This window comes from Sinohyriopsis cumingii, chromosome 17 (assembly GCF_028554795.1).
Source record: "Sinohyriopsis cumingii isolate HCF-2022 chromosome 17, ASM2855479v2, whole genome shotgun sequence".
Lineage (NCBI taxonomy): Eukaryota > Metazoa > Mollusca > Bivalvia > Unionida > Unionidae > Sinohyriopsis > Sinohyriopsis cumingii.
This window is the reverse complement of record NC_142977.1, coordinates 49,897,250-49,925,184: the sequence shown is the minus strand read 5'-3', so window position 1 is coordinate 49,925,184 and position 27,935 is coordinate 49,897,250. Positions and strand designations below refer to the sequence as shown.

The window sequence follows — 27,935 nt, the reverse complement described above, 5'->3', positions numbered from 1 at the left end:
ACCACGCAAATCCAACAGATTCCCACGTTGGTCGACGAGTTTGAAATTTATCGTTGACAACCACGGATTGGCACACCGCAGATAGACCACATTGATTGGTTCTTGCACAATCAGAAAACCAGGAGGGTCTCTTGGTGTGAACGTATACAGGATAAACCCCTGCGTCGCCGTCGTAGTATCTGATGCGCTGTAGCTACCGTCGATGACGTCACATACAAGATTGACCGCGACCACATCTGTGATATTTACGATCCCCGGAGATACGTGTCTGCCATCGGATGCTGTACTGTTGTCGTGTCTTAAAATAACCGGCTGCGGTTTTATTTTCGCATACGCGGCAAGAATATCTTTGAAAGATTCCTCGATGAGATCCTGGACTGATTTTCGTAGCGTAGGTGCGTTATATCCAGGAAATTTAAAATCTGGAATATCCTTCACGGAAATACCATATTGGGTTGCAAATTTTAATCTAGTTTGCTGTCCATATTCCCCCAGGACATTCCGAGGATCCTCCTTAAACGAATCCGGATCCACGAGATCCAACAACAACTGAATTATTTTTAGATTTATGATTTCCATCGCGGATGCAAGTTTGTTTAGTTTTTCTATGGTGGTGATAATTTTATCGCGAGAACTGCTTGCAGAAACGCTAGCGTTTCTAGTTCCCGTTGACGTATCGGAAATATAATCCTGAAAATATCCCCGCAACAATTGTAGCTGTTGCTGATGTTCAGTCGATATCGGAATAAAAAATTTAGAATTTAAGTCGTCGAGTTTGTAATTATCTGCAATGTGAGTTCCATCATCACGTGGAACCGTGATCTTCCAAAAATTAAACATATCATTTGGCGGCCAAAGATCTCCTTTTCCTTTTGATAGTAATCTATCTGCAAGGGAAAAATAATTGCTGTACGCGAGGTCGTGTATTTCTTCCTTGGTGGTCTCGAAATCCGACTTCGATGGTGGTGGTGGATCCGGTTCGACCTTGGGTCGTTCTCGTGGCCATCCTAATACTGTTCGAAGAGAGCTGCTATAAATATCCACGGCGTATCCCGGTGTTGAGATTTCAATGACCGCAGACAGCGTTGGTTCGTGCGCGGCTATAGATATTTTGGCTTCCTTGCCGGTGATTCGTTTTATTTGGCGTTGTATCTCCGCGTTGATTTCTTCGATCTGATAACTCCCAGTGGGTAGCGTAATTGTATCCCAGTCGAATTCGTCAGAGTCGGCTTTGGTTTTCCACAAAAACACAAACGAATTATTTGGCTGCTGACCGGAAAATGATTCCGACCTGATATTGGGCCAGCTGTGATACGCACTGAGCTTTGCTAATGCGATTTCGCTCACACGAATTGGAGTTGGAAAATTAATGCTGAATTCTGGTGTCGTCGAGGACACTGAGATCATCGTTGTTTTTACCGGTGTTGTGTTTGTGGCTATTTGTTGAAGCAATTCCTGTGGCGTTGCCATCGTTATTATTTACTGAACTTTTCAAATAGTCATTGTACGCGTGTGACATCGCCGTAAATTCAGAATCTGATATCGTTCCGTCGTCGAGACTTGATGATATCAGCGATGACAGTTTCTGATATGCGGTCACGGCGGTAGTTAATTTGGTTGTGTAATCGTGCAGTTTTGTATTCGCGCATGATGATATTTTTTTTGCTATTATTCCAAAGACGCCGGCGGTGGTTGTTGTCACAGAAACACAAATTGTTGCAGCGACTACTGCAGTCACGGGAGTTATCGCTGATAGTATTAATCCCGCGGATGCAACAGCGGTAGATACCGAATAAACCATAACATCCAATACTACAACGCGGCGTTTATACTTCCTTACTTTACGATTAAGCTCGTCGATGACGGTTTTTAATTCTGATTGCCACTCATAGACCTGATTGTATCTGTATTCATTCCCGCGCGGCGTTGAAACGCTTTGCGTTTGCGTTGACATTATTTAAATCGCATGCGATTCAATTATGCAGTGACCAATTGAGGCGTTGCAGCGACGAATTCCAAACAAAACCAGTAAGATGTTGCTGTTAAAGTATCGTCGACGGCTTCAAGCATAAATGTTTCCTCGGCGTTGCTGTTTAGTATTACAGTGCAAACCCCGGAATACTTATCGGTGGAATGTCTCCAAGGATATGTTGTGAAGATTTCAAATTTAGCGGCTGAAAACACAGACAACCTGTAAACACCGGTGGCTGTTGCTGTATATTTGATAGTGTTGTTATTTTGTCGTGACCATGTTGCGAATCCCGATGATACCGTGAATACGATGTTGGTGATATGCCCGGGAGTAACTCCAGTGGGAACTTTAAACAAACTGGTTTTGTTAACGATCTCAGGAATACCCGATACTATATTCTGCTGTGTTTGTTTGATCGTGTTAATGTTATTTTCTATTATCTGAACTTGATCTGAAAAACTTTTTTCCGTTCTGACTACACCTAACCGGGTATTAATCTTATTGATATCGTTGGCGTTATTAGTAAGATTTGGTATGATTTCAGAAAGTTTCGTGTCGACGACTGGAGGATCCCCAAAGAACTTATCCACGGCCTCATCAGTTTTTGAGAAGTTTCTTCGAAGTCTTGTAAACGCGCCCACGTGAACATCATACTCTGCACGCAGCGTATTTAGTTTACCGTTGACGATGTCCACGTATTGTTTGTTTGACGCATCCTGGTCGGATTCGGGATTTGCTAACGCGGTTATTTTGTTGCCGTTCATGCTGAGTTCTCCGGTCATTACGTCGCCGGATTTTGTTACTTTGTCGCTGACTAGGTCAACAACGAGTTTGTACTGCGCGTCGACGTATTGTTTGTTTGCTGCATCGTCGTTCGAGGCTGGATCTCTGAGTACGGTTATTTTGTTTCCATTCATGCTGAGTTCGCCTGTCATCGTGTCACCGGCTTTTTTCACACATTTATCAACACCTTTATCAATACTGTCTTTGATGCTTGCGATTGATATGTTCGAGTCCTTGATCCGGCCGCCATCACTAAATGCAACGAAATTATCCTTGGTAGCTCCAAGAACTCTGCGAATTATATCATTCCACTTAATGTTGCTCGTTCTTAGTTTTCCTTGCCTGTCTTGAAAAATAGCAACTTCATCTGGGTCAACTCCAGCTATATTCAAAAGATTATCGACTCCATCTTTGGTCGCATATTTTGAGAGATCAACATCTGTGCCAGGTTTGACTTTTCTTGTGAAAGGTCTTCCGTAAATATCCACCATTATTCTTATTGCTGTTTTTCAAATGCTAGCATGAAAATGCCTAGCATTTCTCGATGCGGTATATTCATACACTGCTCGATGCGGAGACGTTGCTGGATTTCTTGAGATTGCATCAAGAACATTTAAAACCTCGTTTCCACAAATGGGCGGATCAATTAATGTTTGTGTTGGTAGCGTCGACTGCCACACTGGAACATTAGAAAATCTGCTGTTGAGAGTGCGAGGCACTCCGCGGACATACCTGAGAAACTCAGTTGGCGGTGCTAAACCGTACGAATCGAAATAGATAATTCCACGTGGATCGATCGCGTAAGCAACCCAGTGAGTTCCAGGACCATCTTTGTTGTCGAGATTGATAATGCCAGTTTCTGGATTATTCGGCCGCGCCGGTAATTGATCTCGCATAAATACTCCTCTGAAATGTTTTATACGCAATTTTTTAACAGCATCGAGTAAATCAAAATTGCTCAACGGCGTTAGAATTTTTTTGGATACCATGATGGTGGAGTTCCTGGTAGTCTTAGTCCGCGTCCCTTTTTTTTCTTGTATCCGCTCCCGGTTGCCTTCCTTAGTGCCGCCATTCCCGCAAGAGCTAACATAGGCAATCCTGCTATATTAGTGGGAGGTGAAGACATAACCCTCTTCATCATGGTGGGAGCTGCTGCAGAGATCAATGCTGGAAGGGCCGCAAGTGGGATATTACCACCCGTGGTGCCCCGGTTGCGGTATCCATTTCCAGTTGCTTTCTTTAGTGCGAGTCCAGCTGCGGTTCCAACTGCTCCTAACGCTGCTGCCTTTGCTGCTGCGACTGCTGCTGGTGCTAGTGTTGCGGCGAGTATTGGAATAAGAGGAAATATTCCACCGGTTTTAACCATATCGTGGATGGCCCCAGCTGCAAAATGAAGTTTGATTCCACGTCGGGCCGCGATCGCGTTAGAAATTTGATTGAGCTGTGTTTGAGTAACTGATAGTTTATTCTGTCCTGTACCGAGCTGTGAATGTTTGAGAGTTATAGATGTTCCTGACGATGATGCTTGTTTGGATCGTAGTTTATTGATTTGTCCTTGCGATAAAGCAACATTGACGTGATGATATACCATTTATTTAATAAGGTATGATTTAATTGTGTTTCATTACATGTTTTCTACGGGAGCGTCAATGACTCTCATTCGTCCACCAACACCTTCAAGTAGCATTGCTTTATCGGAGAGTATAACCGCGACAGCTCTGAAACCAGCAGGCGGGGCGGCGGGAAACTCGCCCACGTTAGCCCGGAAGTGTATATCAACGACAGATTGCTTAGCCAAATCAAGATGCTCCAGCGAAAAGTAGTAAATGGGATACAACGATATGAAATCCAGTTGTGATATTTGCAGACCAGTATCGACATTTTGATCGCGACCCATAAATGACATCAGACGATGATATGCCCGTGCGACCTGATTTCGTTCATAATTTATCAGTATGTCCTCGGATGGTTCTTGATGCCCGTTTATTCGCAGCGAAACCCCAGAGACAGCAAGTTTGTCAAATATCATATGCGATTGTATTTGTGAATTTACCCGTGCATTAGCCTGGAGTGCAACAAAAATATGTCGCGGCGCTGATATTCCCTGTTGTTGTGATATATGCCACGTAAACTCCCCAACACCGGCACCCTGAATGGAATCTGTTGTTGTTGTCAACCACGATATCAATGATTTACCGCCTGTGTCCATGAAAGAGAGTAACCGTTGCTCTTCGGCGAGTGATGGAGTCATAACTGGCATCCATAACGCAAGCTTGGATAATACTACTTTACCATCAGCAGCACCGTCTTCTCGCCAGATGGCGTCATTGTCATCACTTTTTCGGTTAAGTACAACTGTATGATTGGCTCCAAAAATAACCTTTCGGACATTTCTGCAAAATCCAAAGATGTGAGAGAGTGGAATTGCGCATGAAAATCTCCTATGGTTAGTCAATAACATCGCCTTGCGCGTTGCAAAACCTAAATTGTAATCCTGAACGGGAAATGATAAATTTTCTACTGTATTAATAGCAACGGGAGGAGTAGCACGGTCTCTTGGTTGTCTCATTTCATAAGGTCTGTGTTCGGGATGATCAGAATTATCCTTAGCGAACATCATAGTCGGACCAGCTGATCTAGTGTAGTCATCGGAGTATCGTGCCAATCCCAGGATTGTTGTAGCAACATCAGCGTTATCCTGAATCGTTTCAATTTCCCTTCCATCAATGCTGTATGAAGCACTTTTAAACAGTGCCATGATACCATTGTTGACAAAACCAACTCGAACATTAGCTCCGTATTCTGTATTAGGGACAACATTTGTTACAAGCATACCCGTAACTTCAAGAAATGCTTCCGCGGGTAGGAAATATCTACTTGTGTCCCGAACTCGCAGTTCAATTCGCCCCCGTTGATCAGGTACAGTTGCCTCGTAAGAATAATACTGAAAATCATGTACAGAATCGTCTTTGAGTATTGGTGCATCCATGTCAAATGCGGGATCGGATATGCGTTTGAACATTTTTATATAAAATCATCGCCGTCTAAAACGAAGTCCGCTTCCTGATATCAAACTTGTATTTATTTGTTCGGGTGTTTGGGTTATTAATTCCGCGAGTTTTTGATTGGCAGCCTGATTTATTACTTTACTGACATCCGCGGGCATAAGCGTAGTACTTGGTAGTTTCACCGGTGGTGGTTTTTCTGGTCTACGAATTAACCGCGCCAGTCTATCCCGGACTGACGTGAATGCCTTCGAGGCAAGATCGCCAACAGATCCAAGGGCTTTATCCTTAATGACATCAATAGCTTTCATCGACAATTGTTTTGCAATTGGAATCGCTTTAGGGGCTATTCTTGAAAACAAACCAGTAATTGTATCACCGAGACCATCTCCGTAGGTTGCTCTGTAAACTGGTAATCGCGAGTTCACTACGCGGACTGGTAGCACGCGGCCGTGTCCGGGTTGAGAATTGTGCACGATCATTTTATTTAATTATTGTTTCTTTAACTAAATTTGCTAGTCGCTGTGGTAACCGTCTGCGAGTTCATCAATGAGCCCCCGGTAGATGCCGATATCCATAATGCCACGCTGAAATAGTCGCTGACAGATATCTGCGGCCTCATTTATAATTTCCCGAGAGTTGTTTCCGGCTCGTTTTCCTCCTATGAGAACTTCCAACCGTGATACGTCATTGATGATATTATCAGGACAAATAAAATTATTTCCCAGACCACTACCAGTAGCGGCTGGTGCGTCGTGAAATTCTTCCTCTGGAGATTGCGGTCGAAGTTGTGGCTGCGGTGGTGGAGGTTGTTTTTTCCGCTGCCGAGTTTGTTTCTGCTGCTGCTGCGGTGGTGGAGAAGAAGATTGCTGTTGTTCTATTTGTTGCAGAGGTGGAGGAAGTTGATGCCCGACGGGTTGTTTTTGTTTTAGTTGTTTCATTTGCTCGTTATAAAGTTTTTTTACTTCTTCATCAAGAATTCTATACTCTAAATCATCATCTCTAGCCTGCGGTTTGTCTGCGCGTATTCGATATATCCATTTGATAAGATTATCATCAGTTACTTTATCATGGGGGGGGTTTAAAATTTTAGATTTATTAAATATACTAGATAATATTTTTTTAACTAATTCTTCTGGTTTAGAATTTTTAATATCTTCGACAACACCTTTCTTAAATCTTGCAGCTAATTCTACGTTTTCTTTTACTGGTTTTGGTTTTTCTTCCCCGGCGGCGACGTCAGTACCCTCAGGTATTTCTTCACCGACAGGTGGAGGTTGAGCCGCAGCGATATCAGCTGGAAGTGTTCGTAAAATCTTCTTTGTCTGTTTAGTTCTTCTTGCTATTTTTTCAGCCTGCGTCGCAGTTTGTTTTGATACCGGAAGAAGATCTTCTTTGATGACAGTTGTAACTTTCTCAGTAGCTGCAGTGACGGGTTTAAATAATTCCTCCGCGGATTCTGCAAAGACTTCCCGAGCTTGCTGTCTTAGTTGTAATTTTTGTCTGACACTATCACGGACAGGAAGAAATTTCTGAATTGCTTCGAGACGTTCTCGAGCTAATCTAGTAGTAAGTGCTTCTCCAATATTTGCCATTATTTATTTGTCAATGATTTAATTTCCCCGCACGGATTTGTAACAATAAATTTACACGACCCGCGGACACGATACCGTATCGGACTTGATACATTGTATGGTTAACGTGAGAAACTCGAAGAGAGCAGCCCCCGGGGCGACAACAAGTTGAGGGGGGGGGGGTCGCGTTTTTTTGTCTCGTTGCTGTTGTAGGATTAGCTTTTTTTTAAGGCTTATTTTATCATTTGGTGGTCTCTAGACCTTTGTAGGATTCGCCCTCCCTGCTGCTGGTATCCTGCCCGGGCTGTTCTGACGGTAGGATGTTAAGCCGCACGCTTTCGGCTGCGAGTCGGACGCTCTAACCAATGAGCCATGGTTGCTCTACCAAAAAGACTTTAAGACAAACTAAATTGTTTTGTCACTATCTATGGTGTTTGTTTAATATAGGTTATATGTGCTGAGTTAAGAGTTTTGATTAAAATTTATGAAAGCTAGACGGTCACAGAAACATTGAACAATAGACTCAAAGTTCGAAAAGTTGCACGTGATGTAACTTTACTCTGAGTAAAGTCTTACACCAAATGTATCTTCCCTTTATTATCTTGAAATTCAAAGATATTCATTAAGTCTGGCAGGATCTTTGCTTTTAAGGTTTTGAGAAAGAGTATGAAATAAACTGCGTCTGACTCGCATGTTTTGAGAGTTTTTAGACAGGTACTGTCATATTAACCGTATGATGATATATTATTCCTTGCATACTATTCTATGAATCAGAACTAGAAATTGATTATTTCAGGCCTGTTGATATAGAAGTTTTTAGTGAATTAAGCGATCAAGTAATAATTGATAATGACATATATTTGTATTCATTTAATTTGTAGCAGGATGTAAAATACACCCATAGTACAATTTATCAACTTGTCATGTCATTCCCAATTACAAGTAACAGTATACACGCACTTGTACTATTTACTATAATTTCCCATTGTCTGCCTGGATTAAATGAATTAAGTGCATGTGGGACTCTTATCTTCAAATTTTGCAATTTACTGGATAGGGGCATCCGATACTCTCTTGATAGGACGATGTATGACGGAGCAAAACTACTTGAAATGGTTTTGCCAGTATATTTACCAAGCCTTTTGTATGAAGAACTTCAAACACCTAGATTATCGTGGCATCAAGTTAGCAAACACGGATGATCTATCCAGTCGGATGTTTGAATTTCTTGGTCAACAACTAAAGTGCGACGAAAGTCTTTCACACACACACACACACACACGTATATATATATAAACCAACGCTATTAGCAGGATTCAAGTTACACGGTTACTTTAATTCTATATACTTTATATATATATATATATATATATATATATATATATATATATATATATATATATATATATATATATATATATATATATATATATATATATATATATATAATGAAAGGGTTAGTTAGTCACCAGTCTAGGTAGGCTTAAAGCTATCTTTAACACTAGAAAGTATTGGGGTTCGTCCTTGGAAGGTGACCGTGCTTTATACAGTACTGTTAAAATGATAAAGGTACAAACTCTACTGTTCTTAACATTTATGTATCTTGATAATAGTTGGATTTTTAAAATTGACAGCACAAATCCCAGTTGGTGCCCACGTATGTTTTCCCACACACTCCCAGGAAATACCATTCCACTTAGGTTCAGTATTGTATACTTTGATTCTGATAATTTGCCTTATCTACTAATCTCAAACCACTACATCCAGAAAGGAACTAACTCTACAGAGGTGATTAATCAGTTAATAAGTTAATGAACTGACCAGTTGTTGTTTTTTCCTATAAGCTGTCTGCTCAGTTTAATTCTAAAACATTTGTATTCTTAAAGATTTGAAGTATTAGTTTCAACAATTTATCATACATCTGCTATTCGAACTTTATGCATATTAATGTATATTGCACTTTGAATTGGTGTCCTGGCTTTTGTCTCCTCACACTGGTATTTATCCCATTGAGATTGGTTCTTAATGTTGTCTTTAAGAGTTTCCAGTATATCCATTTGCATTATAACATCGGTATTCTGAGTCAAATACTAAATACAATTAGTGTGAGCCAAAGCGTAAAAGTAATTATTCTGAGTCAAAGGAAAATCAATTATTCTGAATCAAAGCCTAAATACAATTATTCTGAGCCAAAGCCTAAATGTAATTATTCTGAGTCAAAGGAAAATGCAATTATTTTGAGTCAAAGCCTAATGGAATTATTTTGAGTCAAAGCCTAAATGTAATTATTCTGAGCCAAAGCCAGAATAACGTTATTCTGATTCAAAATATCCACCGCAGTGCTACGGCTTGTAATTTGTACTTTCGTTTTATAGGTTAAAGTATATAAAATTGAAATAACCGTGTAACTTGAAACCTGCAATCATACATAGTTTACCTTATGGTTTGAAAACACTTAGTGTTTTTTGTCCATATACCAGGGCAACCAGTTGGAGGACCAAATCACAACAAGTCGCATTTGCGAGCATAAAGAACATATTGTGACTTAAATTTAACTTGGGTCAGTAAGTGCATGTATGTCCCGCCATCTGTATGGATACAGCTTATCATGGATTCGCATCTTTTCATGGCATCACTGACATTAGTTGTACTACTGCGTTTCTGCTCTACTGACATGGGGTTTCCCCCGAATAACGTTATTACAGATTGTTGGGTTTTAACATATAATGAATGCATGAGTATATATATTGATGTTTTTTGGGGGTAAGATTTGGATCTCCAGTGATCCATGATATCATTTACAGTAAGTATGCACTCCTGATGGCCCATCGTCCTGACTAAGTTTCAGCACGATTACTTGAACAGCAATTGGTGGATTTAAACCAAATTTGGCACGCAGCTTAACGTTGATGATACCTTTAATGATTTCAGCTTGAAGCATTCTGTATTCTCCTATAGAAGACATAACTTCTGATTGGCCCTATTTCATTAGTTTCTTCAGCATAACCTTCCTAAGTAAGGTTAGATTTCATCATTATTCAAGGATATATGTCCCACGAGTGCCAATATCTTTACCTTGGTTTCCCAGCACATGTTTTTCTAATAATGGCTCAGCCGAGAAATATTGTAATGTGAGGGACCCGTTGTTAATAGTGTTGGTTTAATTCAATTAAACATTTGGCATATAAATTGCCCCAAACTCGATCTCACAAATTATGAAGAAACACCAGTCTCTCGCATCGCCGATCGCCACTTATTTCACAAAAGTCTTCTTCTCGACTTTATTGAGCTGTCCCAGATATTACAACGTATTACAACGGCAATTAGAATAGCTCAGTCTAGTAGGTTTATATACCATGAATTGCTCGGAGAATGTAAACATTTCCATATTTCTTTGTCATTAACTTTATTTCCGCACCGTGCTTCGAACTTCTACTTTCAGTGCTAGAAGTAGAATGTCAAATACAAGGTCATAAAATCTGAACTCAGTGCCTCTTTTCAAGAGCTATTTGATATGTAGGTAAAACATTTCTACTAAAGAAATTACAATACTTCTGGCAAACGACAATACATTCTACATAACATGCCAGTGTAACATGTCTTCAAATGAGTGCTTTCTAATTTTCGGATTCTTTCAGCAACTTTATACTTAGTAAACCTTTACCTGCATTGTTAAATTACTCTGTTTTCACATGTACTTGTCAGCTTATTAACCGTTTGTAGTGTATTTGATTGAAGTACTGTGCCATTATTTAACAAAGTACATCAAGTATAAATGGGGGACCCGTTTGTGTTGATAGACATGGATTAGACGTTATAACGCCGTGACGTCTTGGTGATAATTCCGTAATTATTTGGACACCAATCTCATATACGATGCATGTCCAGTGTTGTATTTGAGAATATTTAGATTATCATGTTCTAAATAATTCGTTGCTTTGCATATCTAAAACGTTGTTGCTTACTGCAAACAATAGTTAGAGTTATTTGTAAAATGGTTTCAATTTGATTTCTTCCAGCCAATCCTTGCTGTTCATACCCATGTCAAAATGGAGGTGTATGTCTGACACAAGGTTATGATAACTACATATGTGACTGTACTGGTACAGAATTTTATGGATATCACTGTGAAACTCGTGAGTATTTCAGTAGTAGCACTTGTAAAGGTATTCGAAATTATTTACATCACATGACCTGGATTAATATGACGCTTAAACAAAGAGTTAATCTCAATCAACAAAATAAAGTCAAATACGAGTTGGCACACAAGGACCCTCGCCAAACTGGTTTCAATTCCTTACTAGCCTGCATTATGAATTTATCCCAAATGTCTTAAAAAAAATAAATAACAATAATGTGAACTTAATACACTGCCTAATCTTAAGACACAACAAACATTATGAAATTACAAAGCAAAAACATGCTGACAATAATTAACAAGGTAAACAGTATAAAATCTTTTCATATAGTCGAAATAGTTGAGTTTACGATCACTCTTGAATGATATCACGGTGTACTAGTGTCTAAGATCTATGGGCAATTTGTTTTACGTAGTTGTGCCCTGGTAACCGAAAGAACGTAATCTGTATGACTTCGTAGCAATAGCGGATAACAATAAGAATACTATAGAAAGAGGGGTGCAAGTTTCTCGATGGGATATATACTTGGGTGAAGTCACATAGGTAAATTGGACTGGAGCTAGTCAGTAAAATGTAGCATAGTTAACGTATTTTTTATTTGATTCTGGATCGAACGGGTAGCCAGTGAAGGTTTTAGAGCAGGGGTGGGGCACTCAATTTTTCGTACTTTATAGATGATCCGAGAATCCGTGTTCTAAATCTTTCGAAGTTTCCGTAGTTGATAATTTGACGAACCATATATAAAAATATCTTATCAAAATACATGCAATTTCTAATGTGAATATAAGGTCATAGTAGTGACCAGTTTGAATTTTGCTCACATAAATTTTATGGAACTGCTTGTTTATTTACAATATATATTTTCGTGTGCATTCCATATAATGAAGAAAAATTATCATAATGTTGTCGTTCATTTTATTATTGTTGGCATTGTTTTCTTTTTGCTCCTATTGTTTCTATATCAAACATTACAATTTTATTTTATTGGGTCCAACGAAATGTTTCTGTTCTTATACTCATGTCTACCTACGTCAGTGCCTTTATTTTTTTTTTTAGCGACATTCATGAAGAAGATTCAGCTTTGGCTAAAGCCCAGTTCAGAAACACTGAATGGCGTATTGACCAATTATCCATGGTTTTGGGCAATAGTGAATTATTTTCCTTCGCTCAGCAACGTTGTAATGAAGAAAGTATATACCAGTAAGTATGCAGGATGATATATGTACAAATGCTACCCTTTCTCTAAAGCATGTACTAAGCACATTTGGTTTCGTTAAGTCCGTATTTTAATACTGATCCCGGCAAATCAAATGATGTGAGCTGACGTTTGCGCATATCTGCTTGTAGTATAAACTTATTTTAGCATTTTCTTTTATATCAGCTAAATTCTGTTTTGGCAAAGCACGACACAATTCTTGATCATATTTGCATTTGTGTTGCTAAGTGTAAGTGTATGTCAAAACAATGCTTTGTTTATATCACTTCTGTTTTATCAACAAAATAGAACTAAATATTCCAATCAAAATCATTGTTTGTCAGATTTACTTATACATTTATGCCAAAACAAAACATCACTCTAGTTTGAAGCTTGATCATTTTTATGTAAACTATAAAGAAGGTTTGACAAGTGTACCATTTAAGACCAAAATAGCCAAAATATGAAATCTACATTTGATTCTAAGTGATAATTATGCTATTTGTCTATGATCCAACATGACCAACATACGTTCAGATCATTCCAGTTACATAACATTAAATACGTCATATATTTTTTTCAGTGAGGTCAGCTATGGTGGACAGTCCACCTACCTACACTTCAGACCATTCATACATTACATGGGAAGCCGCAGCTAATCTCTCCTATTTCACCCGTTCACTGCCGCCAGTTCCTTTGGATTGTCCAACACCTTTAGGAGTTTCGGGTAAGTTTCTACAAAGGTCTGATATTGACCTATCGTAAGATGTGTAGACATCAATGATCGGCCTAGTCATGTTCCTATGCATCACAGATAAACCACAACCTGTTCCGCAGAAGTATCTCCGACAGTGAGTTCAATAAGATACGATGTTTCCCTCATTCATACTGGACCATGGCTAATTTAAATCTGGAAAAATCAGCACATTTTGGGTACTTTAAATAGCATGTTCACGATAATTTGGTCATGGTCAAGTGGAATTCAAATTGTTGCGATATCTTCATATTCCTTTTTAATTTAAAACAAAACAACACATTTCGTAATCAGTGATTACGTTTACAGAGTTTTCAAGCTCAAAATGGGAAGAAAATTTATCTTAGTTATATTTACACAAATTATTTCAAATATGACCATTCATTAGTATAGAAATTTCACTTATGACACGGCCAATATAAATAGAACATTTTGTTTTTGCTGCAGCAGAAAATAATGAATTCATCCAAGGGTTTGGGAATTCAACATCTTTACTAGATAGTATGCCTACATGCACCTAAAGACCGCGTGTTTATTTCTCTAAAATTTCCATTTATTACATAAAATAAGTTCTTGCCTTCGTCACATAGTTGTTTAGTACCATTATTAGTAAGATGAGCTTATGGTACAAAATGGAGAATTGCTAAATACAAACATTTGATTGGTAAAATCAAGACATAAGTATCTTTCTTGAACTATTCTCCTTCTTTCTTCCAGGGAAAAAGACACTGCCAGATGCACAAGTTATAGTGGACAAGTTCCTGAGAAGAGATAAATTTATTCCAGATCCAAGGGGTTCAAATGCTTTGTTTGCATTTTTTGCTCAGCATTTCACGCATCAGTTTTTCAAAACCGATTTTAAAAGAGGCCCTGGATTTCAATGGGGAGGACATGGGGTAATTATTATTTAAAATGGCTTGATATGTATTGTTTATTTCGATGTTGCTTTATTATAATATATATGATAACATGCTATGTCTTTCTCTATTTCAGCTTTCTGTCCACTTAGATATCAGCGTTTTGATCTCTCTGTCTGCCTTTCCCTCTGACGGCTTTCTTGTATCTTTATCTGCCAACTTCTATATTATTCCTATAAGATGCTTTTTCTAATAAGTAGTTTGTGTCTAGATATGATACAGATATAGGCAAATATTTGAGTTTCTTTAACTATTTGTCACATATCAAGTTAAAAACTGTCATCCATATTTAAATACTATCTTAAACAGCTCTTCATATGCGTCTTTGAATTTGATTAGTCGTAACAGAAAATGAGCATATATCTTAGCATCGTTTTGGTTTCGTTTATATATCATCGTGTACCGCTGAATACATCTTTAACATTTCTTGGATCACTAATTGTCTTTCTTCCAGGTCGATGTATCTCATATTTATGGCAAAGACAAGGGTGTTGAAAATGTTCTGCGGAGTTTCCAAAATGGCAAACTGCGAGTACAGGTGAGTTATTTTTCTTTTACATAAAATAAAGACTCATAAAGAAGTATACATTTATGATCTAATTAAAGTTATTTAAAAGTCATTTCTGATATTTCCGTCCCTGAAGAGATATAAATAAGGATTGCGAATATTATTTTATATTTATAACCACTTCAAAACTTTTCATTAATAAATAAGAAATAGGCAATAAAGGCATTTTGTTAATGCAGGTTTCATATCCTAGTTGACAAAATAAATTAGGCGTTTTATTAGCAGGAATCTTGAATGAAAGTTTTTAAAAATAATGAGCGTGTATTGTTATATTCAACACGAACGATGCCACCACAAGTCTCTAGCAAGGAATCTGGGTGCCACGTCAAGAATGTTGTATGCACATGCATTATTAACCTCGTCTATTCATACATCATTCCATCCTTCCAATTTTGACGAACATTTTTCTGTTTCACTGAGATTTTAACAGGATCGACACCGTTTTATATGAATAATATGTTCGAAGGGGTAATTTTATTTTTCGTTTGCACAAATAGACTGTCTATTTGGTCTCTAATTACATGTATGAAATATGAGACAGTTACCGAAAATGCATGACACATTATGTTTACCACATTTTGTTAGAGCTATGGATTTCATTATGGGAAGAAAGGAGTATAATACACAAATTAATTCATATGTTTTGTCTTTGAAACAATGTTATTTTCTTTCTTAAATAACGTATCTTAAGATGAACAAGAAAAATAGAATGAAACATATTGGTAAATGGGCATTCAAGGAATCAAATGAATGTCTTCTGAAAACCTTAATTACCCATAATATGCAAATATTTAATTGTACAAGTATGCAGAGTTTTCATTGCGCAGGCTCAAAAATAAAGGTCTTTATTAATGAATATATCAAAGTTCTAGTTATTTAAAAGTATGCTGTTTATATCCATTGCAAAGTATTTGCTCAGTGTATGATTTGAAAAGCCATTTTCTTGTTTTTCTGTTCTTTATTATCATTGTTGTTATTTGTCAAGACGATTAATTAGTTATAATCAGGACGTCATGATTGATACTATAATATGGTTCGTGATGTCATAAACCTCAGTCTAGTAGTGTCGAGAAATATTAATGTACATGTATTCTACTCTGTCGATGTTCCCCGACACCTATTCGATATTATCAAAACAATAGCTGTTAATGAAACGTTTTATGAACCAATTTCATAGTGTTCACTATTGATTCTAATAAAATATGTTTTACATGTGGTCAAACGTGTAATTCTTTTAAACAAGACCATAAATGTCATCGATCTTAATTAAACATAATTATATACGGATTTTAATTGGGGACCAAGATCTTCTCATTGTGAACAAACTCCAGGACCACGCAGATACAGTGCAAAGTGCACGTCGTGTTAAAATCGTACTGGAGAAGAACGAAGCAGAGTGTAGTTCAGTTACATATACTGGTATTATTCAGGAAATTCTTGTACGTCACAGAGTGAGTAGTTATTCCACTCAAAAATATTACGCGAACTAGGACCTCTCTGCTGCTAAGTGGATTACATTATTCATCTGATTACATCTCTAATAGGCCTCAGAGCGGTTAATAAGTAAGTCTATCATAGATCACAGGCTAATACCAACGTCACATTGCAAGATAGGCCTGATTTGACCTGTAACACTTGGATGTTGCATTGCGAAGTGAGGTGTAATGAAGTGGTTCGGTTTTGTTTTTGCGGATTTAACGCATTTGGTGAGCAATTGATAAGTTAAGTTATGCATGGCGGCCAGTATAACTGGCGGAGGAAGAACCCGGAAAAATACCTGGAAGTACTATCAACCTATGGGAACTACTTGCAAGCTTTGTCACGTACTCACATTAGCCGTAATTTGGTGGTAACTACCGTAGTTGAAAAATGGTCAGTGCATTATATGCGTATCGAATCTTTCAGACAGAATTTAAGCTACTATATTTAATTAGTCAGCTAATTAGATTCAGCTAGACATCAAAATCAGTTAGGTTATTCAACGCCCATAAACTCGCATTAAGTAGCATGTCACTAGCATAGAAGTTTAACTTGATCTAATTTCCTCATCAGCATGACGTATCGTACCCATATTTATATTTTGTAAATTAAAATATGCAAATATCGCCTTATTACATTACATGGGATACATGTATAACGTCCAAGTCAACTGAATATATTGCTGTCTTGTAACTTTCTGTTGTTTATTAAACAAAACGTCAGTGTGCAAATTTATTGCATCATGGCATGTATAGTCATATATTCGTGCTCATTTCATATGAATTGTTTTGACGTTTCTTGAATAGCTTCTATTGTTTGCTTGCCAGGTATGTTAGCAGTAAATGTTATTGAACTTATCCGATAAATTTCATAGAAAAACGAGTACAAAAACAACGTAATATTTAACTTATTTCATATATTTCATATAAAATGAACATTCTTGAACTGACGTTCCTGTATTATCCTTACAGGAAATAAACGGAGAAGAGTGGCCACCATTTCTTGAGGATGCTAATGTTCCCATGACCTACCCACCATCAGTACCAAAAGAAAGTCAGTTTGCACTTGGACACACAGGTTTTGGGCTCTTACCTGGATTATTTATGTATGCCACAATTTGGGTCAGAGAACATAACAGAGTCTGTGATGTATTGAAGGAAGAACATCCTGAGTGGGATGATGAGCAACTGTTTCAGACAACAAAACTTATTATCATAGGTAAACAAAAGTTATCATCAGATGTACTAACAATGTCTTAAAGTAGTTAAGGGAATGCAACGGAATATAATACTGTTTTTATATTTGGCAGTTCACTCAAACCTTTTGGCTTTTCGGACATGTTTCATTCCACACGTACAATGCCACTCTCTTCCCATCACATTATTCTGAAACTTGTGACATCCTTTCTTTATCATTGTATTCTATTTTGGGTGTATTGTTATGATGTCAGCACGTAATTAATATGATACTTAGTTTAAAATGCTTTCAATCTATTTAATTAGCTTGATGTGGAAGAAATAGATGTAATACGAATGACTCTCAGTCCAGAAGACAGCAGAGTTTTAGTAAAATATAAAGTGAAAATCAGCTGTTGCTGACGTGTTTATGACCGAATTCGTTTCGGCGGAGAAGCAGCTGTCCACGAAACTGTTCAGTGGAGGTATCGCGGTATTGTCACTGAACTATTCAGTGGAGGTATCGCGGTTTTGCAGTAGTTTGCTGCCATTCCACTGTTTATTTAGCGGCTTATAAGTGGTCTGCAGTCGACCACAGAACCAATGATGAATATCAGACTGTTTTTAGACAGACGTAAAGTAGACAGTTGAATCTAATTAACCAGTGAAATATCAGCAGCAGCAGTGCTGGAAAACAACAACGGCTCTGCTTTAAAGTCAGTTGTTCTGTAAGTTTGACCCCTGTTGAAATGGTGTCAGTACGTTTATACGTCTAGAATGTAACAAACCAATAGCAGGTTACCTAGCTCCCTCTCCCTTCCCCCGAATAAATGATCCAGATAATTGTACCCTGTATGCATTGGCAGATGTTTTTGTTTTTAAATTGAACCGAAAGAAATAACAATTTGCCAGTGACGAAGTTTGACACAGTCGCTAGCGCAAAGTCTAGAGGCTGATGCTTGGAGTGCCATGTCCAGGACACAAACACATAGTAGAATATCCTTCTCACCCACTACCGGTCACATATTTAATACCCATCATTTTATACAAGGTCATTTCAAACATGCACCTCAAATGCAGAAAGTTTCACGTGAGATCACAGTGGCAACATGTATTTATTCTTATGTAGGGTTTACTTTTGACGGCACATCCCGGCCTATATAGTGCCAAGTAAAGGTTAGCGATAACGGCAAAGGCAAACATCTTGCCGAAATCCCGAGGAAGGCTAACAACTTTAAAGGAAAGTAAATATCCACCGTTAGACCAAGGAAAAAAAGGTACAAATGTTGAAAAGAATTACAACAACAAAGATAATCGTAAGATGTTGTAGAATGCTTAAAAGGTCAGCTTTTTGTATAGCCGCAATCTATTAAACAGTTTAAGACCTTGCAAGTTTGGACACCACCGGAGGATGCATCCCACACCAAACGTGTTTCCTCCATTAGTCGCCTCTTACAACATACAATAAGACTTTTAAGGCCAATTCTGCAGCTTAAATCTCGCAGGTCGAGAAAGCGAGAGGACCATATATGAAAACTGACACCATTTCATAACCAATCTAATGTTTAAATGATGTATATGCGTAGTGTACTGTAATTGACACAATTTAATCATCAACTCATATGTTAAGGGAAATATTTGTGATATGTGATGCAACTGACATCATTTTATCATTAAGCTCGTCTCTTCAAAGATCTAAGACATGTGCTTAAACTGACATAATTTCATAATCATCTCTTCGGAGTGTCTGTGGAATGTGATGTAACAGACACCATTTCAGCAGCCACCCCATCACTTTAAGGAGTGTCTGTGGAATGTGATGTAACAGACACCATTTCAGCAGCCACCCCATCACTTTAAGGAGTGTCTGTGGAATGTGATGTAACAGACACCATTTCAGCCGCCATCCCATCACTTTAAGGAGTGTCTGTGGAATGTGATGTAACAGACACCATTTCAGCAGCAACCTCATCACTTTAAGGAGTGTCTGTGAGGTGTAATTAAGTGGCATCATTTAATCAAGTTATACGCTTGAAAGCAATATATGTGGAATGTTATCTAATTTACATCAGTTTGAACATGATGTCATTATCTTTTACTTCGAATTAGATAGATTTTATATAACCTAAGGTAGCATTTGAGATATCTCCAGTGGGTGAGAATATTATATTTATGTAAAGCTCAGAGATATGGGTCTACATTGCACAGGAGCAAGTAAGGAAAGGTGTCTAAGTCAAACAACAATTGCAGTGGACACGTAAACACCGAGTCTTCACGTCTACACTGCAATTGTATGTTTGAGTACGGTACTCTAATACCAAATGATCTCTTAATCCTGAACCTGCAGCGTAACCACAGGGTATCACTTCATCACATCTGTGATACTGCAATACTCATAAACTAGTCAGCTGCTACAGCTCATAAATAATGGTACTATTTATGGAACAGATTTGGATTTAGAATAAAACTTGTTCAGTAATCTGAAACATATTGTCTTGCCATCCTGCAAATAAAAAAAGACTAGTCTTTTTCTCACCATTTCAATTTATATATATAGCTCTTCAAAGCACATTATGCAGGTTAGATTCTAAAATATAAAATTTCCATTGGAATGTGGTCCTTACTATAACTTGGTACATCCTTGAAAAAGTGTGAAATGCACAATGAGAGGCTTTACATATATTAAAACGTTTGCATTAAACATTGGCTTACGTAATAATTGGGTTTGCATTAAAATTGAGTTATCTTTTTTCTCTTGACTGCTGCAAATGGTCTGACAATAACATTTTTGCATCTTTGAAATTTCTGTATTATGTCTTTCATATCTCTCCTTGTGGACAGGTACTTATAATTGTAAAATTATGAACCCCTGTTCTTTTCTACTATTTCGCGTGAAACAATCTAGATCGTGACTGAGGCTTTCTATGCAGCGCCTTAGTTATTATGATATTCAACTCACTTTTAAACCAAACTGTTAATTGATTGCAGCATCGGTATCAAAACTGTTCTTTTCTCTTATTTCAGGGGAGACAATCAAGATCGTAATTGAGGATTATGTCCAGCATCTCAGTAATTATAATCTGAAACTGACTTTTAAACCAGAACTGTTATTTGACGTACCACACCAGTATCAGAACAGAATAGCTGTTGAATTCAACCATCTTTACCACTGGCACCCCTTGATGCCTGATAGTTTTAACATCAGTGGGACTGTGTACACGTTAAAAGAGTTTCTGTTTCGTCCGGATCTTGTGATTAAACATGGAATGAGCAATTTTGTAGAAGGAATGATTAAACAAAGAGCTGGAAGAGTGAGTATATTTATTCAAACCTCGTTTTAGTATTTGCTCACTTCTTGAAAATATTTCATGGGGAGTGCTTGTGTCCGTTGTCCTTAATCAAACGATGGTATTTTTTTTAAAACAAATACTGTGTCCAGTTATTCGCTTTTAAGGATGAAAACACTTATGAAAATTTTACAACACTGAGGATATTGTATCAATCCATGTGACCATAAAAATATAAGAACATATATTGACAGGTTTCTCCCATCATGATAAATCCAAAAGGCTGGCATTGTAAAATGTTTTGAACAGATGTGATGGACTTATCTTTATTAACAGTTTTCTTATAAACTCTTGCTAAATGTTTGCGACTATCATCACGCATTTATTTTATAATGGATTAAATACCCTACTGGGGTGCATACATTTATATTAAAGTTTTTATGTTTCCATACATGTGATGACCAAAGAAAACAAATTATCTAAGAAATATTCCTTATATTATGTTTGCTTTTGTTAGATGGATATATATATATATATATATATATATATATATATATATATATATATATATATATATATATATATATATATATATATATATATATATCTGTGTATGTGTGTGTGTGTAGGTAGGGTGGTTGTTAGATACTGTAAAATTAGAAATATTCATGGGGATAAAAGGTGTATGGTTTTGGAGTAAATTGACAATTTGGTTTATTGTTTATGGGGTACCACTGTTTGTCTTTAATATCAATGAACAATACTTTCTGTATATTTTGGACATGGATATAATTTGGGGGATATTTGTTACATACAAAAGAAAAAGACGAAATCCTCCACGATTTGTTTTCTCATATCTTACAATATGAAGATAGATATGTTGATATAATAATAATAAAAAGGTAGGTAGGTACCTGACAGTCAAATAAAAATAGATTGATCGGTAGATAGCTAGATGGGTGGGTAGGTCATTGATAGATCTAAAAATATCTATCACCTAAAGGTGGATGTCTTTTTATTTATGAATATTAGATAGCACCATGATAATGCACGTTCTTCGGAATTATTGTGACTTATGGTTTGATTCCTGGCTCTAGAATGTTCACCGATAAACTAGTAGCCCATCGAAAGTTTGGAAATGTTTCTATGTTTTCTAATTCCTCCATCAAAAGAACAAGCAGCGCAAACTTCGTAGTCTGTGAGAATTTCAGTGCCTGCTTAGATCACATGACAAAGCATTATGTCATTTTACACGCATGACAAATCATTAACACATTAACCCCTGGAGGTTTTTGTCGTTTTCGTCTGAAATTCGAGTAGGAATCACATTTTGAAAGCTATTTCTGAATAAATCCTAAAACACCAACTTCCAGGTGATCTTCCAATAACATACTGCCTAGCTGTGCTAGAAACATCGTTTTTCATTGGCTATTTGGCTCGTGCAAGAGCAGAAGGGTAAAAGATGGAGTTCTTTTCTTTTCTTTTTTGCTTAACTGACCCATTATTTTCGTATAGAGGCCACCCTTTATTCCATATGTTCATCTTATCCTACTTTTTGCAAACAGTTTCACATGAGATCACAGGTTCAAAGGTTCATCTGTCTGTTTGCAGTTCATACCGGTCTGCCTTAGATATGATACCAAAATGTCTGAAATCAAGACACAAAATTGGATTCCGACCACGGGCGAATTTTGGGTAGAAACAAATCGGGTCCAAAAAATGAGGTGTGTCCCTTTGTATTTTGTAGTGCAACTAGAAATTCCAGAGTATTTGGTATCATTGTAGAACTACATCTGTCGACCTTTCTATAATACCACCCACTTTAGTGTATCATACATGACCTTGACGCTACAGAGCTCGGCAGTAGGCTACTACCTCCTGACACGTAAACTCGTCACCAGGGGTTAATGTGTTAATGTCATTTTACATGCATGACATATTTTATCCAATTTATCCAATTTTAGATGAGTCATCACAATCATCATCTGCTCACACTTAATGTTGCCAAGGAAACAATTGAACATGGCCGACAATTGAGGTTCCAGTCGTTCAACCAATACAGAAAAAGATTTGGGCTGCCTCCAATAAAATCCTTTCTTGAACTAACAGGTAAATACCTAAAACATTCAATACTAATTTTGGGAGTCAGTTGAGACAGTGTCCGAGCTGCAATCTTCCATTTAACGAAAGAATTGAACTGGGTACAAGCGAACAAAAATATGTGCAGAAATGTTTAAAATCAGGCGTCCTCCTCCTCACATCGATAGATGTTTCTCATGCCAACGAGCTTGTTGCAATGACATAAATCATACATTTTAGATAATACACTTATAATTTCAATTTCAGTATGATTTTATAGTACAAAAATGTTTTGTAAAAATGTATAAAACACCGCAAATAAAGATTTAAACTTTTAAACAGATGCAAAACAAACATTTTATGTAAGTAGGTTCATTGTCACTTTTTGAAAGGTAGCATAATGTTCTTTCTATACTCTGATAATTGTTATGTATAGTAAGTAATAAGTCGGCTCTGTCTAAGTCAAAGGGAAGACATCAGAGAAAGATGGTATTGTATCAATTGGTCACAGTAGAGATTTCTCCAAAATTGCGATACGACATTCATGAATTAGTCACAGTAGTGATACCGCCACAATTGCGATACAACATTCATGAATTAGTCACATTAGTGATATCACCGCAGTAGCGATACAACAGTCATCACTTAATCACAGTAGTTATATCACCACAATAACGATACAACATTCAGGAGTTAATAGCATTAGTGATGCATTGGTATCGCCTCGATAGTGATACAACATTTATAGCCACTGGCTGTATCAACATTTCCCTTAGTAATATATTTCAATATCTCACTATCAAAACTATAAAAGAAATATTAACTTAGACAACAACAATATGCATTTGCTCTCAATGGTTTTTTTTTCTTCTCTTTCTTACAGGAGATGAAACTTTAGCCAGTGATCTTGAAGAGCTTTATGGTGATATAGATGGAATGGAACTCTATGTCGGACTACTGATGGAAAAATTGCGACCGAAGTCGATATTTGGCAGTTCAGTAATTGAAATGGGTGGACCGTTTTCAGTGAAAGGACTCATGTCAAATCCTATCTGTAGTCCAAAATATTGGAAACCATCAACATTTGGTGGAGAAACGGGCTTTAATATTATAAAAACCGCATCTCTAAGGAAATTATTATGTTTGAATATGAAAGGAGACTGTCCCAGCGTTTCATTCAGAGTTCCAGATTTTGTAGAAGGCGATGTAGACGCGGAGGTGAGAAAATGTTGTCAAAATAATAGAAGTATTAACGATAGCTACAACAAAAATATAGAGTTGTAACAGGCATAACCATTAAAAGCTTCATATATGACGTGACTGCACTATTTGCCATGGGTGACCAATTTTCATGGTTTTTGAGGTTGTGGCTGGTACAAACCACAAATTTACACAGCGAAACAAACAGTGGTCCTTCTGTTGAAAATAAGTTGTTTACTTTCAAGGGACGATGCATGCATCCGATGCTGCACATCATTGTGGCTGATGTGTAAACGGTATTGAATCCAGTCTCCAAGACAACGTAAACAACCTTTTCATGGTCAGGTTCAAGAACTTCCTATCAAGTCATCAATATTCCCTGCAACGATCAAACTAAAACAATATAGCCCAAGATCTGGCATTGCTTGAATTCTTCAACTTGAGAGCAAACAGTGTAGACATTAATCTGTAAACTATGTAATGGCGGATCTTGAACTATGTTATTAGGTGTTACATATATATAAACTTGGCAGAGCGATCAGATGATATTGGACTGAAGGGTTTGCAAGGATTAGTCTGTATGTGGAATTTCTACTGATATCTGTTAACGGTATATAAAACCGACGTGTAGAAATCCTGTATTATGGTATGTTTTCCAAATATGACATATGGAAATTATTATTCATATACTTTAAGTTACCGCTTTATTTATTTCTATAGTATTTTACTTTTTATTTTTTCCCGATACGAGGACACCTACTGTGTAGTTTGTCCGCGTGTGTGCTCGTGTGAACAAATTATGCTAATGTTTTCCCCAGAATTTCTGTCTCGGTAACCCCTTACCTGATTAACTTCATATTCGGAATACAGTATCATCACATACTTGTCATCTTTTTGTACTGTTCTGCCCCAAGGATCTTTTTTTAGGTAACCATGTGGTCAGGAATTACAATGGGGATAAACGTTTTTAAAACAATCTTCACGGTTCACGTTTTTTCTCCTCATCACTTACATTTCCATTCCCCATTTGCCTATGTACCTCATGTTTGGATTATTACATCAACATCATACTCCCCTTCTCTCAGGAATTACAATGGGGATACACTCCGTATATTGGCGTCATATTTGGAATATAATATTATCACACATTCCCTTATCCTAGTACCACTACTGTCCCCGAGTTCTGCTCTGAGGTCATGAGGTAAAGCGTTATAATGTGGAGATAGTTTCGTTAAAACATTCTCGTCAATTTTTTTTCACTTTTATTTCTATAATCAATTTAATTATGTTACGAATACAACATAACGAGACTCTGACCATATCAATGTACTACTACCTATGGGTCAAGGTCTCTGTACGGGGTCAATGTCAATATGTGAGACACTTTCTAGGTACAGGTTTTTAATCACTTTTGTTCAACTAATTGGATTTTAATCCAGTTCACTACACATTTCGAATATTACATGACCTTAAACTCCATGGGTTACATCACTGAATGGGGTCAAGTAGCTAGAAAACGTATGGTTACTCTTTTTTAATATATGATACGCCCCCCCCACACACACACACAGACATTTCACTTGATAGTTTGACTAATTTATTATCTCTTACGTCTTTTCTCCCAATTCCACTGTAGTTTCAGAGTGATGACAATGTGTAGGGCCATGCAATCAGGTGCTACGTGACTTCTTCATTTTCTGTATTATTATCATTGCTATTAGTAGTAAATACGATTTCAGTAGAGCAATGTCCATTTCAGTAGCGCAATGTCCATTTCAGTGGACATCGGCAATAAAACATGATCGCATTCGTGGCTATCACAATCTCAGCTTGTCCTGCTCTTGGGCTATGTTGCTGGATGATGTCATTGGTAAAAAGCATGATTTTCGTGATGTCACTATTAATTTAGATTAAATATATATTTTCCAAACTCTCTAACATTGGTCTTGTAATATGCAAACAATTTCATTTTTTCTTATAATGTTATAGGTATCGGCCAAGAAACAAGAGATGTTATTTTTTAAAGATTCAATTGTTGTATCATTTTTTGTAAATTTATAGGTATAATTTCTGAAATCATGATTAAGTCAATCTCTGTATAGCATAGAACATATTTCAAGTCATTTATATCATCATTAGTTATTGTTAAAACTGGACTACCATGTAATTTTCTTTTCATACGACTTTAAATATATACCATAGCAATAACTTGTGAAACTAATCCTTAGGGTACTTATCTTGCAATAATGTATGTGTCATATTCACAAATTTGAACTTTGAGGATGGAAAAGTTATTTTAATTTTCTTCTAATGCTCATATTAATATCATGACAGTTGAAAATGTTTTTTTTTAAAAAATTTATGTAAAGAACTCATTATCCATAATTATTTAAAAACGCTGAGGCATCTTTTCTTTCAGTTTTAATTTATATTATCAAATACAGTATGGGTAATTATACATTTTTCGCATGACTTTGCCGTTTAGTTACCTCTTATATTTTATCATAGGTTTCATTTCCATGTTATCACCTGTGTGTTCCATCAAGAGACTGCCAAGTACGTCGCATGCATACTAGTCAATTGTTTATATATATATATATATATATATATATATATATATATATATATATATATATATATATATATATATATATATATATATATATATATATCGTTTTCAAGTCGGTCGTCATTGAAATGGTGCAATCTCTACCACTGATCCTAAAGATTTGATCATATTATTGGGTGATTTCATAAAAAGAAATATTTAATAAAACTTTAACTATTAAACTATTAAAATAAGTTATTTCTCCAAACTTTAAACACAGATATACATTACGATTGCAGGTGTATTTTGCTTATCACTGACATGTCACTTTACTACTCCTAATATTTTGGATAATTTAAAGATATTCATTTTCACGCAATGTCGAATGTTTTCTGAATATTTATTTTATTATTATTCTTCAACTATGTTTCCTCGCCAAGAATATGTAAATATGAATTTTTATCATGTTGCATAGCTTAAAGATAGTTCATTAATTTAAGAGATCGTTGTTATTATTGTAAAAAGTTATTAATCATGCTAATGTGTGTGTGTGTGTGTGTGTGTGTGTGTGAATAAATAATATTCCTTATTTTAAGCAGTGATAGATTTTCCTCTATTTTCCAAGAGGATGATTCTAACCCTGGAAATCATTGTAATATTTATAAATCCGAGAGGGGTAAGTATTTTTTTAAAGAAATATTTACTAACCTTTATTTCATATAATTAAGATTTATTCTTAGGTAAATGTTTGACTTTTTAAGAAACAAGTTTACTTGAAGATTCCGCAACTTCTGTTATTGATAAAAATGTGGAGAGTACATAACTTTCTGTCGTTGATTTTCTTATGTCTTAACATCTGAAAATCAGTGACTTCTAACAGTATTTTATTCAACCCCAATCAATAAATTTAATTTTAAATAATGTATATCATATGTCTTTCCAAATCAACCTGTTCAATTTACTTTTATATTATTTGTGCTTCTTGCATATATCTAATTTATTTTTTCATTGCAATAAATTATAATAATTATATATTCACAAGTTCTGGTTTTATTTCTCTATCTGAGGCACGAGTTGCACACAACACTATTCCACCTATAGACAGATACCTTCTCACACTCCTATATGAATATGATGGTGTTTTCCCGTCTGGAACACCGGTGCAGGATAGCTCTATCCTACCTCACATAAGACCTTTATCCTGACTCGTGCAATATTTTGGCCGTCTACTGAGAGCATGGTGAACACAAAACCACAAAA

The 27,935-nt window shown here is 36.6% G+C and overlaps 1 protein-coding gene across 1 annotated transcript in view; it reads left to right on the top strand.

Moving 5' to 3' along the window:
* LOC149778670 (prostaglandin G/H synthase 2-like) overlaps positions 1-27,707 on the top strand; it is a 42,037-nt gene extending 14,330 nt beyond the window's left edge. Inside the window, exons 4-12 of the mRNA XM_089939470.1 lie at positions 11,354-11,470; positions 12,530-12,673; positions 13,252-13,395; positions 14,140-14,318; positions 14,794-14,877; positions 17,358-17,604; positions 20,586-20,872; positions 22,813-22,957; positions 23,811-27,707. Of these exons, the coding sequence (XP_089795596.1) occupies positions 11,354-11,470; positions 12,530-12,673; positions 13,252-13,395; positions 14,140-14,318; positions 14,794-14,877; positions 17,358-17,604; positions 20,586-20,872; positions 22,813-22,957; positions 23,811-24,211 (1,748 nt within the window). The 3' untranslated portion in view covers positions 24,212-27,707. The remainder of the gene's footprint in view (positions 1-11,353; positions 11,471-12,529; positions 12,674-13,251; positions 13,396-14,139; positions 14,319-14,793; positions 14,878-17,357; positions 17,605-20,585; positions 20,873-22,812; positions 22,958-23,810) is intronic.
* Positions 27,708-27,935: the final 228 nt, after the last annotated feature.